Source organism: Pongo abelii, chromosome 3 (genome assembly GCF_028885655.2).
Source record: "Pongo abelii isolate AG06213 chromosome 3, NHGRI_mPonAbe1-v2.0_pri, whole genome shotgun sequence".
NCBI classification, from domain to species: domain Eukaryota; kingdom Metazoa; phylum Chordata; class Mammalia; order Primates; family Hominidae; genus Pongo; species Pongo abelii.
Window position 1 is genome coordinate 177,886,835 of NC_071988.2, and position 17,424 is coordinate 177,904,258.

Below are 17,424 nucleotides of genomic sequence, written 5' to 3' on the forward strand. Positions count from 1 at the left end.
CCTTAAACAGAATTAAAATTTTTCATTTCTATCGTAATGACACTTGGAAAAATAAGTAGATTATAATTAAGAAACAACATTTACAACATTTCATTGTAATTGCTACTGTTTCTAGTAAAAAGTAGGTTTTACAACAATTAAGAGTATGCAGTGATGCCTTCAATCAAATTATTAACCAGTCAATAGATCATAAATTAAAAATATATAAAGAAGAACACAATACAGTAAGATCTTTACCTGAAGTCATATGCAGAATAACCTTTGATTGAAAATCCAGAATGTGAACCAGAAAAGTAATGGCACAGACCATTTTGTGCTTTAAAAGGATATTCTGAATCTTTCACCAGTTTTACTTGCATCTAAAAGAAAATAATCACTGAAAATGTTTACTGTCAATTGTTTTATAAATCAAATAGAACTTACTTCACTGTGTCAAAACAGGTTCAATTTCACACACCTTCATCACGTGGATATACTTTGTGTTCTTTTGTTTTTCTTTTTCTTTTTTGAGACAGAGTCTTGTTTGGTTGCTAAGGCCGGAGTGCAGTGGCTCGATCTCGTGTCACTGCAACCTCCACCTCCTGGGCACCAGTGATCATCCCACCTCCGTCTCCCCAGTAGCTGTGACTACAGATATGAGCCACCACGCCAGGATAATTTTTTGTATTTTTTGTAAAGATGGGGTCTCACTCTGTTGCCCAGGCTGGTCTTAAACTCCTGGACTCAAGAAATTCACCTGCCTTGGCTTCCCAAAATACTGGGATTACAGGTGTGAGGCATTGTGCCCAGCCTATGCTTTGAGTTTTTAATATTATAAATTAAATCTTTAGGTGCTTGTTCTGGATAGTCTAGACATTTGGAGTCATTATTTTTCCTTCTCCCTTACTTCTCTTTATCTTACAGCATCCTTTTGTAGATCCTCCATGGATCTAATAACAGTCTTGTCATCTTTCTCCTGACGGTGCTATGGGGCAGCTCACTTTCCTCCCAGTGCTTCTGGTTCTGCCAAGTCTTTCAGATTCCATCCAGTGGTTTATACACAGGCAATGGTTATGCCAAGCATTCTATCACTTCGCTTTTATGCCATTCATATAGCATGTGTCAAATACTTCATAGTTATCTGTACAAAATCCTCCCTTTTTGAATGCTAGGCTAATGAAAGGGAGGAGACTCATAATTCATTGTTGTCTACAGTGTGTACAGAGCAGGTCCTCGAATACGTGATTAAAAATGCAACCAATGGATAATGGAAGATAATTCAGCTTTGGGGAACTCTGGTTTGATGATGTTTTACAGAACCTAATAGCACCCTCATTGGCAAATTTCATGCAGTTGATATCGGATCTGGGACACTGTCAGGGCAAGTCCTAAGAACACTGAGGGACACTGGGGTATACTGAGCAAAGCCCTACTGTGAGAGGCTGGGGACTGAAGGTACAACTCCAGCTCAGCTACTGACTTGGCAAAATGATCTCACCTCTCAGGCTTCATTTCTTCATCTATAAAAAGAGCTACAGGCTGGGTGCGGTGGCTCACGCCTGTAATCCCAGCACTCTGGGAGGCTGAGGCGGGTGGATCACAAGGTCAGGAGATTGAGATCAGCCTGGCCATTATGGTGAAACCATGCCTCTACTAAAAAAAACAAAAAACAAAAAACAAAAAACAAAAAACAAAAAAATTAGCCAAGTGTGGTGGTGGGCACCTATAGTTCCCAGCTACTCCAGAGGCTGAAGCAGGAGAATCTCTTGAACCCAGGAGGTGGAGGTTGCAGTGAGCCAAGATTGCGCCACTGTACTCCAGCCTGGGTGACAGAGTGAGACTCTGTCTTAAAACAAACAAACAAACAAAAAAAGAGCTAAAAAATTAGTCTCTAATGTTCCTTTTAACCTTGACATTCAGAAATTCTATGAAAATAAAAAAATAATATATTCTCATCTTTCTGGGATATTATGAGATATTCAGATCTGCAAAAAAGCATGTATGTATTAAGAAATGTTAAGAAATAAATATAAATATTTCTCTGAAGACAGACTTCAGATTTTTCCCCTTTTGATTTCTTGACAACTGCTTTGCCTAGAAGTGATTCATTTTTAAATATTCTGATTAACTACTTCATGCTTTGATCATCTACATTTCCGAACGTGGAAACATTATTTAATATATGCGAACAAACTGAATTTTGAACACACAGTAAACAAGCAAAAAAGGAAATAAAGAGTTTAAGAGGTTGAGAGACTAGTCACCTTGTTTAACCAGTTCAAAGCATTGAGAGTAGAGCCTCCATTGCAGCCATAATTATTATACGAACAGTCAATGACCTGCTGGACACTTAGGTCTTCCAGGGGCTTCCCTTTTATTGCATATGCAGATTCCACTGCCCCCACCACGCTGAAGGCCCAGCATCCTCCACACTGTTTAAAAGCAGAAAAAGGGGTGGTATTTATAGGGTTTAAATCAACTTACCAACATCTCTAAATGTAACAAGTTATCAAATTAAGTAAGTTTTCCAGATTCTGGAAACCTACAAAATATATATTTTGTAGAGAAAACCAAAAGTCTCTTTTGAGCATCATTTAATTATTAGTTCATGTTGTCAGCATTATTACTATTCTAAATTTGGCAATGCGAGATAAAAGTGAATTTGTAGAGACCAAGGAAATACTTGGGCTAACTGATGATCTTCTAAAAGACTATTCAGTTCACTGAATATGTGACTTCTCTTTGTAAGTGGCTTTTCTGCTGGAGAGTGTGTGCTGACTCCCACCCCATCCTTCCATCCCCCTTGCTTTTCTTAGGACACTCTGCTTCCATGGCCATATACCACTTCCATCCTAAGGGTGAGGAGGGGAAAGATATATGTTGTGCTCATTATTTGATGGAGATAAGAGAATTAATAAACATTAATGAATTACTTTTTAGGCTGTAAAGATGCCCTATTAAGTATGCTTATAGTGGATGCACATGAAATGTCCTAAGGATATAAACCCATATTAGTCATTACTCCAGTATTGGCTGCCAATCATGCTGATAGTGGATCTCTTAATTTGCTTGTACTTAACAAACTAGAACAAAAGAATAAAAGAACTAGTCCTGAAAGAAAGAGAGGAGACAGAGGGAATGAAATTAGGGATCATAGGATCACGTAAAAGGAAGAAGGATCCACAGAAAAGGCAGAAAAGAGTAGGACTTGAGATTGGATGAAACTAACATAACCGGAGGGCCATGTGTGGCAGAGTTAGACCAAAAAAAAAAAAAAAAAGGAATGACAATTGGATATCTTTGCAGAGTTAAGTTTTGAGCAACTTTATGGCTTTAAGTGCTTTTTTAAAGGTTATATTTCTAGTGCCTATGGCATAGTAAAAACACTCACTAAGTGACTATATAGCAGGGTCTCCAAACTTTGACAAAGGTGAACACAGGGTGGCTCACACCTGTAATCCCAGCACTTTGGGAGGCCAAGGCAGGCAGATCATGAGGTCAGGAGTTCAAGACCAGCCTGACCAACATGGTGAAACCCCGTTTCTACTAAAAATACTAAAATTAGCCGGGCATGGTGGTGCGCACCTGTAATCCCAGCTACTCAGGAGGCTGAGGCAGGAGAATCGCTTGAACTTGGGAGGTGGAGGATGCAGTGAGCCGAGATCACATCACTGCACTCCAGCCTGGGTGACAGAGTGAGACTCCGTCTCAAAAAAAAAAAAAAAGAGAAAAGGTAACTGGCTGCTAACACTACCCCTATAGCCAGCTTTAGTCAAGCCACAAGGGCAGTTCCTCCTTAAAAAAAAAAAAAAGTCTCTTGTATATTCCTTTAATTAAAGATCCCTAATTAAAAGTTCCCTCTTTAATACGCTGTGGACAATTTTTGAAAGGATTCGATTTATGTCTAATTGACATGTTATTACAAATCCAATAATAAAGCAAATGATTTGGTGGTAAAACTTAATGTACAAAAATAAATATAGAATCTGAGAAGCAAAAATCATTCTAACTACACATTGACTGAGAAACAGCTGGCACCAAAACACTTTCCATAAAAGGGAAGACTGAATGATCTGTTGAGGTTTCCACTGCAGACAAACTGAGACTATCCCCTCTGGTTAGGGGTTTGACTTTCCCTATTTGGCAGGCATTCCCTATGCCAACAGTTGGGGGTGCAGATGGGTAGGGAAGGTCAGCAAAGTATGCACACCCCCCTCAAATGTCTGCCAGCTAGGTGGGTTCACTACATGTATTATAGGTCATACCCACTCACATCTGCTCCTACCACTTTCCTTCCTATTTCAAAGGCACCTCCTTCCACCACTTCAGAATAACTCACAAGCTGCTTCCCTGCCAACTCCCATGTCCTCAGCACATTTTGAGTCTTTTTTCAAGGTAAATTGCTATATTTATTGCAGTACTTACATATTTCTTAATCAGTAAACATGTGTAAAACTGTGCTACTGTGTCTATTAATTTTCTGTCTTTCAAAAAATATGTCATTGACTAAGTTCCTAGGTAGCGTGACCTAACCTCATTTCTCCCATAATCCCTGTCATGTTACTGCTCAATTCTGCATAGGTGGTGATTTTCTGGAATGTATGTGTCACGTTATGGCTGAACTGACTACTAACTATACTTTTAAGGCCCACAGATTCAAAGGTATATGATCTTGTGAAGATGGGGGCAGATTTTCTGACAGAGCTTGCAAGATGAGGCTTGAGAACCCAGGAGATTCGGCCACACTGTTGGTAAATTTATCCATTTTCATTTTACTTTTTCACTTTTTTTTCTTGAACCATTTAAGCCTTTAGTGCTCATGTTTACCTTCTCCAGCCTTCCATCTGCTATTGTACAGAAAGCTTGGTATCTGTGATACAGCTACTGGGAAGTATCCCTGAGTTATTGTGTTGGTGGCAATGGCAATTAGTAAGAGGACACAGCAATGAAGGTTTATCTTCAGAAATAAAAGTCAGGGCTTTGACATTTGCCTCTCATTCCTCCAGAGTTCTCTTTTCTTTGTCATTTTTGGATGACTGAGATGTGATTTTCCTAGAGAAATGATGGTTCCATTACAAGTTTGATTAAACTTGACCTCAAAGCTGCCTTTCAATGCTTAGATGACTAGAAAAGAAGAGGGATTTCAACTTACCATCTGCTGGTTTCTCACTTGTGTCACAACATGCTTGTCCCTCCAGTCAAATCTTAATGGCAAAGACACATTGGGGATGGACATACGTACTTCTGCTGAGTATCTGGGAAACTTGGAAGGTTTGCTTCTTAAATAAATGGCTGAGTAGAAACATAAAATGAAAAGACAACCAATATTATATTACAATATATTATATTCTATATACCATATATATTTGTTATATATAAAGACAATCAATATTATATTATAGGGAGACAACCAATATACTAAAAGACAACGAATATTATATTATATTATATCCTTGAGATTCTTTGGGAGGAACTTTTAAAGAAGAAACAGTAGCCTTCTAGTAGATCTGCTATTTTAGATTTTCCTTTGTGCTTTTCTATAACATAAAATGCATTCATTAAAAACTACAAAAGAGAATTCCTACAGTAAGGCTGGAGTTGACACATAAAATGACTTGTTTGATAAAACCAGGTCAACAATAAAAATAAGTATAATTGACATCATTTGTTCTATCATAACCCGTGGAACCATGTGTGTCCTGAAGAGAAATAGCACTAGAAAACTGCAGAATTGATTAGACAATTATCCTTTATAGCCACATGGAAACGTGCATAATTATAACATTCATTTCTTAAGCAGTAATTAGAAGAGACTGGCCATGAATTTATTTTCTTATGTGAGCACATGGTACATGCCTGACACTTAGTAGATAAATAGTTAATAAATGTTAACTATTACTCAATATATTAGACTTACAATGAAATATTTATCAAAAGTTAAGCAAGCAAATTAAAATCAGGAAACCACCCAAAATAGCACCATCAGACCATACCTTTAAACTCTTCAGGAAACAAATAGGAAAACTGATTTATTCCATAGAAGGCAGTGGAGTTTTCACTGGGAAATAAAGAATTCAAGTATCGATGTCTATTAAGACTTTCCTAGAACAAAAACAAAAACTATTTCATATCCACTATGTCAGTTTTCCAAAGTAAACTGTGTATAACTAACTTGGAGATATTTTTCAATTATAAAGTTAAAGCTTGACTTCCTTCAGACTACAATGTAAAGTTGTATAGGATATCCATAGGAGATTCATAAATATTTTCTATTAGAATTATTATCTAATTTCAGACATGTTTTGAGGCTGAGAAAAGTGTATTTTATTCATTTATAATTCCCCATCACCAGGCTTGTTGAAAGCATTCCATATACAGCTGTTAAAGTATTGACATAGTGGGAAAAAAGACTGCAAATAAACACTAGATACTAGAAGCAAATTGTCACCTTTAGACATTCACTCATGTGGTTAAACAATTATGAATATGGAATATGTCCTCTTCACCTTTGTGTTTCCCGGAACTAAGTAATGAAGCATGAAAAACAGACTGTGTAAATAAATTAATAAATCAATCTGATTCTATTAAAGCTTTATAGATATCTCTATCTCATGTAGGGTACAAAGGCTCTGTGACAGATGCAATTCTGGAAATATTTGAAGAAGATAGCCTGGTTTCTCTATCTGGAGGGGAAATGTGACCATTATTTACTGATTTCTCAACTTTGAATTTTGTGATAATTTATCTTAAGCTTATCTTTTATATATAAACATGCTTCAATTTCGTAATACTAACAAATTACATAGAATAAATAAAATTTCAGGGGGCTATCATTTGGTACCTTTCCAACCCTAGCACTTCTACATATTTGTCTATGTACTTATGTGTTTATTGTGTGTCTGTATCAAAAATCTATAAGCAAAATGATGACTGCTTATATGTCTTATTCCTTACGGTGATACCCTCACTTAGCACATGCCTGGCACACAATAGATCCTTGATAAGTGTTTGTTGTTGAATAAATAGATAAGTGACATTTTCCATATCATGCCCTTAATAACTTTAAGCTGTTTATTTTTAAGTAAATTATTGCTGGAAGTTGTTATAATCTTATTTTTTTTTCCTTTTGTGCATAACTAGGAAGATTGCTGATCAACAAATTAATAAAGTTTTTGAGGTACTTAAAAATAATCTTGATGAAGCAAGGCTTTCGATATAACCTGGATATATAAATGTAAAAATAGAACTAGAATACAAGGTAATTCTGTGTATGGCAAATGACAAATATAAGCCAGAGACTATTAACTGCTAAGAAATTCAGAGGATTCATTCAATCAGTAAGTACTGCCTGGCCATCTTTGTGAGCTGGAGTAGTTAGGAAGGCACTGAAAATGTAGGATGTTAAGAACGCACAGGAGAGAATGTGGCAGCCATGAGAATGTGCCTCCCAGCCTTCTTTCTATAGGGAGTTTAGTTGGTGCTAGTTGAAATCTCCATGATCACACCAAGGGAAGCCACAGTTCTTATGGGCTGCACCTAGCTCATGACTGAGTGCTAAGGCTTGCTATTTGGGGGACAAATGGGACTCCCCTGACAGCTGGTTTTTGATTAATGACTCCCTGATGGCCTTGCAAAACCAAACTCTCCTTGGACTGTGAGACAGCATGGAACTCTTCCCCAATCTTCCTTCTTTTTTCCTTCACTCAGGGTCAGAATTACATTGCAATCAGATAGCTCTACCTGGACCTCTCCCTATTCGTTCACAGGAATTGCTCCTGTGATCGATAAAAAAAAAAAAAAAAAAAAAAAGGCTGGGGGCAGTGGCTCATGCCTGTAATCCCAGCACTTTGGGAGGCCGAGGTGGGTGGATCACCTGAGGTCAGGAGTTCGAGACCAGCCTCGCCAACATGGTGAAAGCCTGTCTCTACTAAAATACAAAAATTAGCCGGGCATGATGGTGGGTGCCTGTAATCTCAGCTACTCAGGGGGCTGAGGCAGGAGAATCGCTTGAACCCAGAGGCAGAGGTTGCAGTGAGCCGAGATCACACCACTGGACTCCAGCCTGGATGACAGAGCGAGCCTCCGACTCAAAATAAATAAATAAATAAATAAATATATAGAATGGGAAGACATGAATAACCAATTTACCAATATTAGGAATGAAAGAAGAACCATGATTACAGATGCTTCAGACATTAGAAGAACAATATTTTGACAACTTTATGACAGTAACTTGGCAAACTGTACAAAATGGACAAACTTTTTGAAAGGCACAGATTGCCAAAGATGAAAGGAGACATAGAAAACTTGAGCAGCCTTTTATCAGCTAAAGGCATTAAATTTGTAAGTGAAAACTGACTCACAAAGAAAACTTCAGGCCCAGGTGGCTTTTTGGTGAACTTTATATAATAAAGAAAGAAGTAATACCAATATTATCCTTTGAGAAAATCAAGAAGAAGGGAATACGCTGCAACTTAAATAAGACCAGTGTTACCCTGATTCTAAACCAGAAAAATATATCTAAATAAAATAGAACTACATACCAGTATCCCTCATAAATATGCTGTAGATACAAAATCCTTAACAAAATAGCAAATCAAATCTAACAATATATGTAAAGGACAATACATTGTGACCAAGTGAAGTTTATTTAGAAATGCTAGGTTGGTTTAAAATTTCAAAATCAATCATCAGTATGACACATCATATTAACAGAACAAAAAAGGAATATACCACACACACACACACACACCACACCACACCACACACACACACACACGCATGCACATGAGGTATACACTGGTACGCCCTTTCAAGATCTGTAAAATTACACAAATTGTTTAATTAAGATAATCTAATTCTAGGAATGTATTTTAGACTCTTGAGTGTAGGCAATGCTATACGTGTGGGTTCTACACGTGTGTCTGGGAGGGGAGGCAGTAGTTGAGCCACATACTCTATTTAGTTGGAGAGCTAATGCAAGTTTATCTTACTAGATCATTTGTGACATCTATGAGAAAAACAATATATTGCCACTCAAGTTGGCAAATGCCAGATGAAACAAACTTACACATCGTTGGCAGGGAGTTCCCATGTACTTCTCTTAATTTTTGTGTTGCCTTATGAGTGTCATTTCACCATCCAAAGTTTAGGTGTTCTGGTTGTGAAGTAGTTACAATAACACCAATTTAATAATGAAATAAATGAATGTATTATTTATTTATTTAAAATATTTATGTCCCTAATTTTCAATGATGATTCCAATGGTCTTGTGCCATGTGTTTGAAAAGACAAATATCTCCACATATATTTTCTATTTGTTACCACTTGATACACTGTTCTTTGATTTATGTCAGCGGCACAGTATCTGCAGGACTTCTGAAAATGTTGCTGTCTTCCACTTGTTCAACCAGGAGCCAACTTCTAAAAGAATTCCATTTGCTATTCTGGTGTAATGACTCCTGTCATTTCACAGCTCTCCATAGCCTATGTCAGGGCTGCTCAATCTTTATACAAATTGTTGATTTCTTGCCAACAGCAAAATACTCTAAACCACTAAGGGCTCTGCTTCGTCCTCTCCCTACCACTAATCTCTACCCACTTGTTTTGATTTTGCAAAACCATTAATAACATTAAAAGTACTTCCCTGGAGGCTTCTGAACACAGCATAATAATTATTATTATTATTTTGAGATGGGGTCTCGCTCTGTCGCCCAGGCAAGTGCAGTGGCGTGATCTCCGCTCACTGCAAGCTCCGCCTCCTGGGTTCACGCCATTCTCCTGCCTCAGCCTCGCGAGTAGCTGGGACTACGGGCACCCGCCACCATGCCCGGCTATTTTTTTTTTGTATTTTTATTTAGTAGAGATGGGGTTTCATCGTGTTAGCCAGGATGGTCTCAATCTCCTGACCTCATGGTCTGTCCGCCTCAGCCTCCCAAAGTGCTGGGATCACAGGCATGAGCCACCGCGCCCGGCCTCTTTTTAACTTTGCAACAATTTGAAATGTCTTACCATTGCTGTGCAATTTCTGGCTATATACTCAACCTCTCTGAGCTTTATTTCCATCAACAAATGGAGTAATACTGATCTGGAAGAATGTAAGGATTAAATAAAATAATAATTGGAAAACACATATTACAGAGACTGGCAAAATAAATGCTCAGTTAAAATACTCTCATACTCTATCTTCCTTTTCCTTTAAACAGAGTATTTGGATTATAGAAATGGCGCTCAAAGACCATACTTTCAGATTCACTTGGAGCAAGTATTTCTCATGTCATTAGAAATGAGGATCAATATTATCTATTGAAAGCAATCTGTTGCTTTCATGGTAAAATAATACTATCAGTATATCCAAGAATATCTATTCTCTTATTTATTTATTCTCTTGTTTGCTATACACTTATCAAGTTCACTAACATGGGTTTCACATCATTTAAAATTTAAAAAGCCCTGTATTTCATTTCTTGAATTATCAATTCTTTTAAGTGACTTTTCCAGTCTCTCTTGATTCTGGCTATTAAAGATTTCATAGAAGCATCACAAACTGAAGTCTGTATGAGGCCCTTGCTGCTCATTACATCCAACAACCTCCGGTAGGTAAAGGATCAGTGAGCACATGTTCTCAACAGAGGATATGATAGGGAGCAAATTTAGAGTAGCCATCTCTAAAGTCATATAACATATTAAAGACCTGAACCATAACTTCATTTATGAGAGGAAAGACATAAAGTTTTGATGAATACATAGGAAACTTCTCATTGATACTTTTCAAAAGTGCAGATGTTTAAAATTAGATCTTACATGAGAAAAATTAGAGCTGATAAATCAGAACAGCCTTTGAACAGATTTGGTGAAAAATAACTACCTTCACCTTTTTTGTTGTTGTTGTTAAATGTGTTTAATTTAATGAGTTACAAAGGGAGATACCAGATTCCTGAACAGAAGGATAACTCAGAACCCAAGAGCTTGAAGAAATTATCCTGATTATAAAACTAGGAAAAACATGTCCCTTGGGCATTAGTACATCTTGTGCATACTAAATCTCTATTTATTATAGGTATAACCTCTCAACTTTATACCTAGGACCCTGTCCCTGTAAAACTCTATCCCTAAAGCTATCCTTATTATGACTTCTAGCAGCCATCCTTCCAAGAGGTAGAATCTCTTAAAGCTGCCTTTGTGTGTGTGTGTGTGCACATGTGTACTGGAGTTGATCACATATTTGAACTGTTATTTAAATGTAATATGTTTCTAAGCAATGTCTTCCATATTCTAATTTCCCTCCTGTTAGTCTAGCTAGGATGCTTCATGACTACTCTAAAGGAAGTTGATAAGAACTGCAGAATAGTCATGAAACATCCCAACAAGGCCGAATAACAAACAGAGGATGGGTTCAGTCTGATCATAAAACAGGATAACTCTATTGACAAGAGACCTGAACCAGTCTCATGAGGAGGTTAGGCTGCAGTTTTAAAATTCCTCAGAAATCGACATTTTTCTTACAGGATCAGAAAGCCCTTCCAGCTATCTCAGGCATCTTGGCCCTCTTACCTTTCCAGCTGTGGGTAACCACAGTCTTAGACAATGCTCCAGCTAGGGTAAGTTAAGAGGAAAACGGTCATGTTCAAAACGATCTAAGAGTAGAAACCCATGGAGGGTGGCTTGAGGGGTTCTCAGATATTTCTTTAATCTACTTCCCTGAGGGGAAAAAATCTGTGAAATCTTTCTCACAGACTGCCACCAAGTAAGAGTAAATGAAATCACATATTTTCTTCTCGCATGTACTCAACTGTTTCTAAAGGAGTAAGCGAATCTTTTATGAGCAAACTGTTGAGTTATCATTTCTCTACAAGGAAAGTTCTCAGCCACTGAATGCACTAAGTACAAAGGGTTGAAGGGATTGTTAAATTGAATGCAAGTATTCATTCTAAGTGTTTTACATGAATTAACTTAGCCCTGTATAAAGGTAATTGCTAACATTACCCCCTCTTCACAGATGAATAAATCTGGGAAACAGATACATAATTTGCCTAAGGTCACACAACTAGTATTTGGTGGAGGGGTATAGTTATTTAGCCTGCAAGAAATCTACCGAAGCGTTATAAACTTTAAGGGACTTCATGTCTGTTTTATCAGCTGAAAAGGCAGTGAACATCTATTATTCTTCCCCATTGATATCTAGGTTTCCTTCCACTAATGATGATTTATTTGCCCTTATCAATATATGCAATGATGTGTGTATTCCCTTACAATGAATCCCATGTATCCATGGGATAAGTTTTATATTGAAATTATCAGAGACGCCTAAGGTATTTTGGAAGCTCACTTTATCTTCAGCACTTTAAACTCATTGTTTGTCTTGCAGTTCCATTACTCAGACTTTTAACAACTTTCATTTGCAGATTTTGAAGTTTCATAGGACAAATCGTAAATTGTACACATACATTTAAAATGTTCTCCTTGGGAGTGCTTTAGTTTCTGGAAATTGCAGTAAATCTGAGGATGAGCAAAAAAGGTAAAATATTTGTATACAAAGAGCATTGCTGAGAATTTCTTGGAAGACTTAGGAGTTGTAAACTTTAGATGAGTGATTCTCAACTGAGGATAATTTTGTCCCACATTTGTCATACTGGGGATTGTCATACTGGTGGGATGCCACTGGCATCTGGTGCATAGAGCCCATACATGCTGCTACTCGCCCTACAATGAAGAGGAAGGTCCCCCACAACAAATCACTATCCATTCTCAAATGTCAATAGTACCACTGTTGAGAAGCCCTGGATTAGAATAATAAAGCTTTTTAAAGGATACACTTTTATAAATTACTGCTTTTGAAAAGTTTCTTAGACAAAGTATTTTCTATACAGTGTACTGAAGTGTGTGTAAACATATTGCAGATATATATTTACTATGTATGATAAGAAATGTGTAGTCAGTATTTGTGTGAGCATGTACACAAAAAGATTGAATTAAAAATACATTCTTTTGTGAACTACTTGGGAGAATCTATTTCTCTAGTGTAGAAGTCTTTACATTCTTTTTATTTACAGGAAAATGTTTATTTACAGGATACAATGTTTAAACATAATGATATTCATTTTTTGTGTACATTTCTTAGAGGATAGCACATGTCTTATTCTCCACTGTATCCCTCAGAAAACCAAGACCAGTTCTTTAGACACAGTAGAAATTAAATAAAGTATTGGATGAATGTATGGGAAGATAAATGAATGAATAAATTATAATCTATGATTTTAAGTTTATGATATATTTCCATTTAGTCAATGTACGCTTTAAGTGAGAATCATCAGAAAAAATCTGCTGAACAACATCATCTAACATCAAATTCATGTTTTTATCTTTATATAAGGTAGAACAGGAGTCTCCAACCCCTGCGCCACGGACCAGTACTGCTCTGTGGCCTGTTAAGGACCAGGCTGCACAGCAGGTGGTGAGGGGCCTGCAAGCGAGCATCACCATCTGATCTCTACCTTCTGTCAGATCAGCAGCAGCATTAGATTATCATAGGAGCACAAACCCTACTGGTAACGGCGCATGTGAGGGATGTAGTCTGCACAGTCCTTATGTGAATGTAATGCTTGATGATCTAGGGTGGAACAGCTTCATTCTGAAATCACCCGCATCCTCCTCACCCCACCCCCACACCCCAGTCCGTGGAAAAATTGTCTTCCATGAAACCAATCCCTGGTGCCAAAAAGTTTGGGGACCACCGAGGTAGAAAATAGGTTTTAAAGCTTTCTTGGATAAAGCCTATTTGGAGGACCTAATTCCAGATTTCAAGGGGCTGATTACAGCAAGCACATATAAGTGGCTCATTAGGTAGATCACTTGTTATAAAGATGCTATGGCCATCTATTTATACATAAATAAATATTCCTAAATATATAAATAATCTTATAATAATATAACCTGTGTCATTATGGCAACTGGTCTTAAGGTGAAGCTTCAGAAATTTTATGTAAAATCACATGTGCTTTGGCATAGATATTATTCTAAAGTGAGAGTATCAAGCAACTTTTATTGGATCCAATATTGGGTCTGTGCCTCCCAAAAGGATAAGAATACCAAATGTTCTGTGGTAAAATAATGAGCATCAGTAAATATGAGGGCATAGCTAGGTTTTGGCACAAAGGAGAGTAGGCCGAACCCAATAGTTAAGAGCTTCCTGAGCACTGGAAGCTTCTAAAGGAGTGAACGTGCAGAGATAAAGGATGCCATCCAAAGTCAGGGGTCTTGTGAGGTATCCCATAATAAACCACAGAGGAGTCTAGTTTTCACTGAACAATAATTAATATTTTGTGGGAAAGTCATGGGCTAACCTAACTTTCATTTAACATGCATTCCTGGGAAACTTACAAAACTATCTAAGGCTAAGATTAAAACAAATTAAAAAAAACCTTCATTATTCTCTAAACCTATGACCATGAAAGACATTACTAATTAATCAAGGACTTTCTTGAACCACATCTTCAGCTGCAAACCCCTGAATCATCAATTCACCAATGAATTATCTTGAAGTTTCATGGTTACCAAGGAGGCAAGGCCCTTTCCACCTTTCCCAGTGTCCAGCTCTCTATCCCAAGTCCAAACAGCAATCTCCAGCTAACTAATCTAACTAATGCCTGATGATCTTAGGTGAAAGACTTTCATCCCAAAACCATCCATCCCCACATTTCCCTCCTCCACCCCCACCGTCCATGGAAAAATTGTCTTCCATGAATCCGGTCCCTAGTGCCAAAAAGATTGGGGACCACTAAGGTAGAAAATCGGTTTTAAAGCATTCTTGGATAAAGTCCAACTAAGCACCGAGAGGTGTTCAGTTTCCAGCAACTGTGAAACCTCAGTGTTCTCCTTTTTGGGTATCCATCTCACGAAGCAAATTCTTACACGCAGCAATTGCTTTAAAAATTTTTTCAGTATTTCTTAACCCAAGGTTTTTAAAATGTACTAAGAGTCTTCATAATTCGATCCTCCTCCACTTCCAACTTTCCATCTTTCAACCTGGTTCTTTGTATTTCTCCTGAGAAAAGTTACATTTTCTAGATATTCATCAGGGTATGGCCTCTTTACAGGACCAGTATGAGTCACTACATAAATTATATACATATATATTTATAAATTATCTAAAATCTAAATAAATGTTAAAAATATATTTATAAGTCTAGCCCTTTGAGCTTTGTCCTGAAATATTATTTTTAGGAGCCTGACAGTGTGTTTATTTATTTAGCCAATGAATATGTTAGCAGTAAAGGTGAGACTGACTTTTCCCCTAAGGGGTTTGGTTTACCAGGAAAACGAACGTAAGTTGAGGATAGGGATAGAATACAGGCCAGAATTTTGTTCTTGAAAGAGTAAGAGGACTTCTGGTTTTGAAAGCTAGAACTGAACTCAAGAATAATAAAGTGGAGATAACAGTACACATCTCGGTTTGGACAAAAGGTAGGAGTGGACAGTGTCAGAGAAGGCTGACCTTCCTAAACATTGGAGTTTTCCAGGAGAGTGGGGGGAAAAGAGCACAGCTATGAAATCCTATGAGAAATTCCAACAAACACCAGGAAAAAAGATACACTTCCTTGAGCAATATTACTCAACTCAGACTTATGTTTGATTCAGAATGAAAAAATTTTCTTTTCCAATAGATTAAATCATGATAATGGCATCTTTCATGAATTTAAAAATCTGTTAAATAGTATCAGCTATCTAGAACATAGTGAGGCGAACACTAAATCGGCATCCCTTGCAGTTTCCTTGGTTTCAGGAAAATCATTATTTGTGTTCAGCTAACTGGTCCCTTCCAGAGTTTTCATGCTAGACTCAAATCGAAGCATTTATTATAAAGACTTTTTCATAATAATATGAAAAGGAAATTAAATGTTTCTCTTTTCTTCAACTCACTCTCCGCCAAGGCAGGAAGAACTTTCAAGGTGGTGCGTCAGTTTAAGGAGAATCATAAACCATCAGGATTCTTTAATCTGGCTAAAGGTAGGCTCTTTGTCTCTAACTTCTGATCACTAGCGCCCTCCTCGGGAAAAAAAACACGACACGTTTCTTCCACTAACAGGCTGCTCCCTGTTTCTGGTTCTCATAAAAGAGAAATAGACGAGCTTTGGAAGCCAGTGGCAACGATCGAGGGGATTGCTAAAAGGGGGTGCTTCTTCCCACCAAGAACACTTTGGACGTTATCTATGGATTTATTTGGGTGCGTTCCAAAAATCCATAGCGACAAATCTTTTCTGGAAAATCAAGTCTTTTGGTTAGCAAAGGCATGCGGGAGTGACACCATGGCAAAAGGAGAGGGGAGAGAGAAGCTGGCTTTTGCACCCGCAGCTCAGGGCCCCAGACGCATCGCAGAGCCACGGGTGCCCAAGAGCAAGGTCAGCTCTCGGGGGCCCTCTTCCGCAGCCCAGACCCGGGACAGGAAGTGAGGGAGCCGGGACAGACCCAAGGAGGCGCGCGCTCGGTACCCGGAAGGCGGCGGCCTCACGCTCGCGGCTCCGCGGCCAGGTCGGGGTGAAGGGGGCGCGGGAGTCCGCATCGCCGCCGCCCCGGCACAGCAGCCACAGCAGCCACAGCAGCCACGGCAGCGCCCGCAGGTCCATTGCGGCGCCCGGCTCCTCCGCCGCCCGCGCGGCCTGTTTTCTCTTTCGGTTCCTCGGCTCCTCCCATCCTGGGCTCGAGGGGCGGAAGGAGCCGGATTGAGTGCATGGTGCTGAGATTGACCCTTTTTTAGGTCCCCGGTGTTCTGTGACTAAAATCCGGTCAGCTGGAGGCTATGGACCTCGTTACTGAGGCTAGTTTTTTGTTTCTGTTTTTGTTTTGGAAGAGTCAGGCACTCGACCATGTGCTTTCGAGGTTTCATTTCCATCCATTAGAAAAAAAGAAGCCTGAGAGTCATTATTTTTGTGTGTGTGTTGAGATCAGGGCTCACTGCAGCCTCGACCTTCAGGTTCAAGTGATCCTCCTGCCTCAGCCTCCAGAGTACCTGGGACTACAGGCACGTGCCACCATGCCAGGCTATTTTTGTATTTTTAGTAGAGATAGGATCTTGCCATATTGCCCAGGCCGGTCTCGAACTCCTGGATTCTAGTGATCCACCTGCCTTGGCCTCCCAAAGTGCTCACAGGTGTGAGCCACCTGGCCTGCCCTGTGAGCCACCAGAACCTGCCTTTTTCCTTCTTGCCACAATCCCTAAGTTCAAGACCTGGTTCTGAAGTGATGTGGGCCAATACGTAGAGTGATCCATTCAGCAGATGTTTATAAATATGTAACAAAATTGTACAGATGTGAAAAGCATACACAGTTTTTGGATCTATTATGGCAGTTTCAAAATTCTTGAAGCCTGTTTCAACGTTTGCAAAGGAAGATAGAGCCAGGTACATAATTTGCAGGGTTCTGTGTAAACTGAAAATGAAGTTCCCTTGT

The 17,424-nt window shown here is 38.6% G+C and overlaps 1 protein-coding gene across 1 annotated transcript in view; it reads right to left on the reverse strand.

Annotated features, from left to right (window-relative positions):
* Nucleotides 1-16,699, reverse strand: part of CTSO (cathepsin O) — a 29,567-nt gene extending 12,868 nt beyond the window's left edge. The window contains exons 1-5 of the mRNA XM_002815244.6: nucleotides 16,467-16,699; nucleotides 5,973-6,081; nucleotides 5,132-5,271; nucleotides 2,244-2,411; nucleotides 238-359 (exon numbers count right to left, since the gene is read on the reverse strand). Of these exons, the coding sequence (XP_002815290.4) occupies nucleotides 238-359; nucleotides 2,244-2,411; nucleotides 5,132-5,271; nucleotides 5,973-6,081; nucleotides 16,467-16,601 (674 nt within the window). The 5' untranslated portion in view covers nucleotides 16,602-16,699. The remainder of the gene's footprint in view (nucleotides 1-237; nucleotides 360-2,243; nucleotides 2,412-5,131; nucleotides 5,272-5,972; nucleotides 6,082-16,466) is intronic.
* Nucleotides 16,700-17,424: the final 725 nt, after the last annotated feature.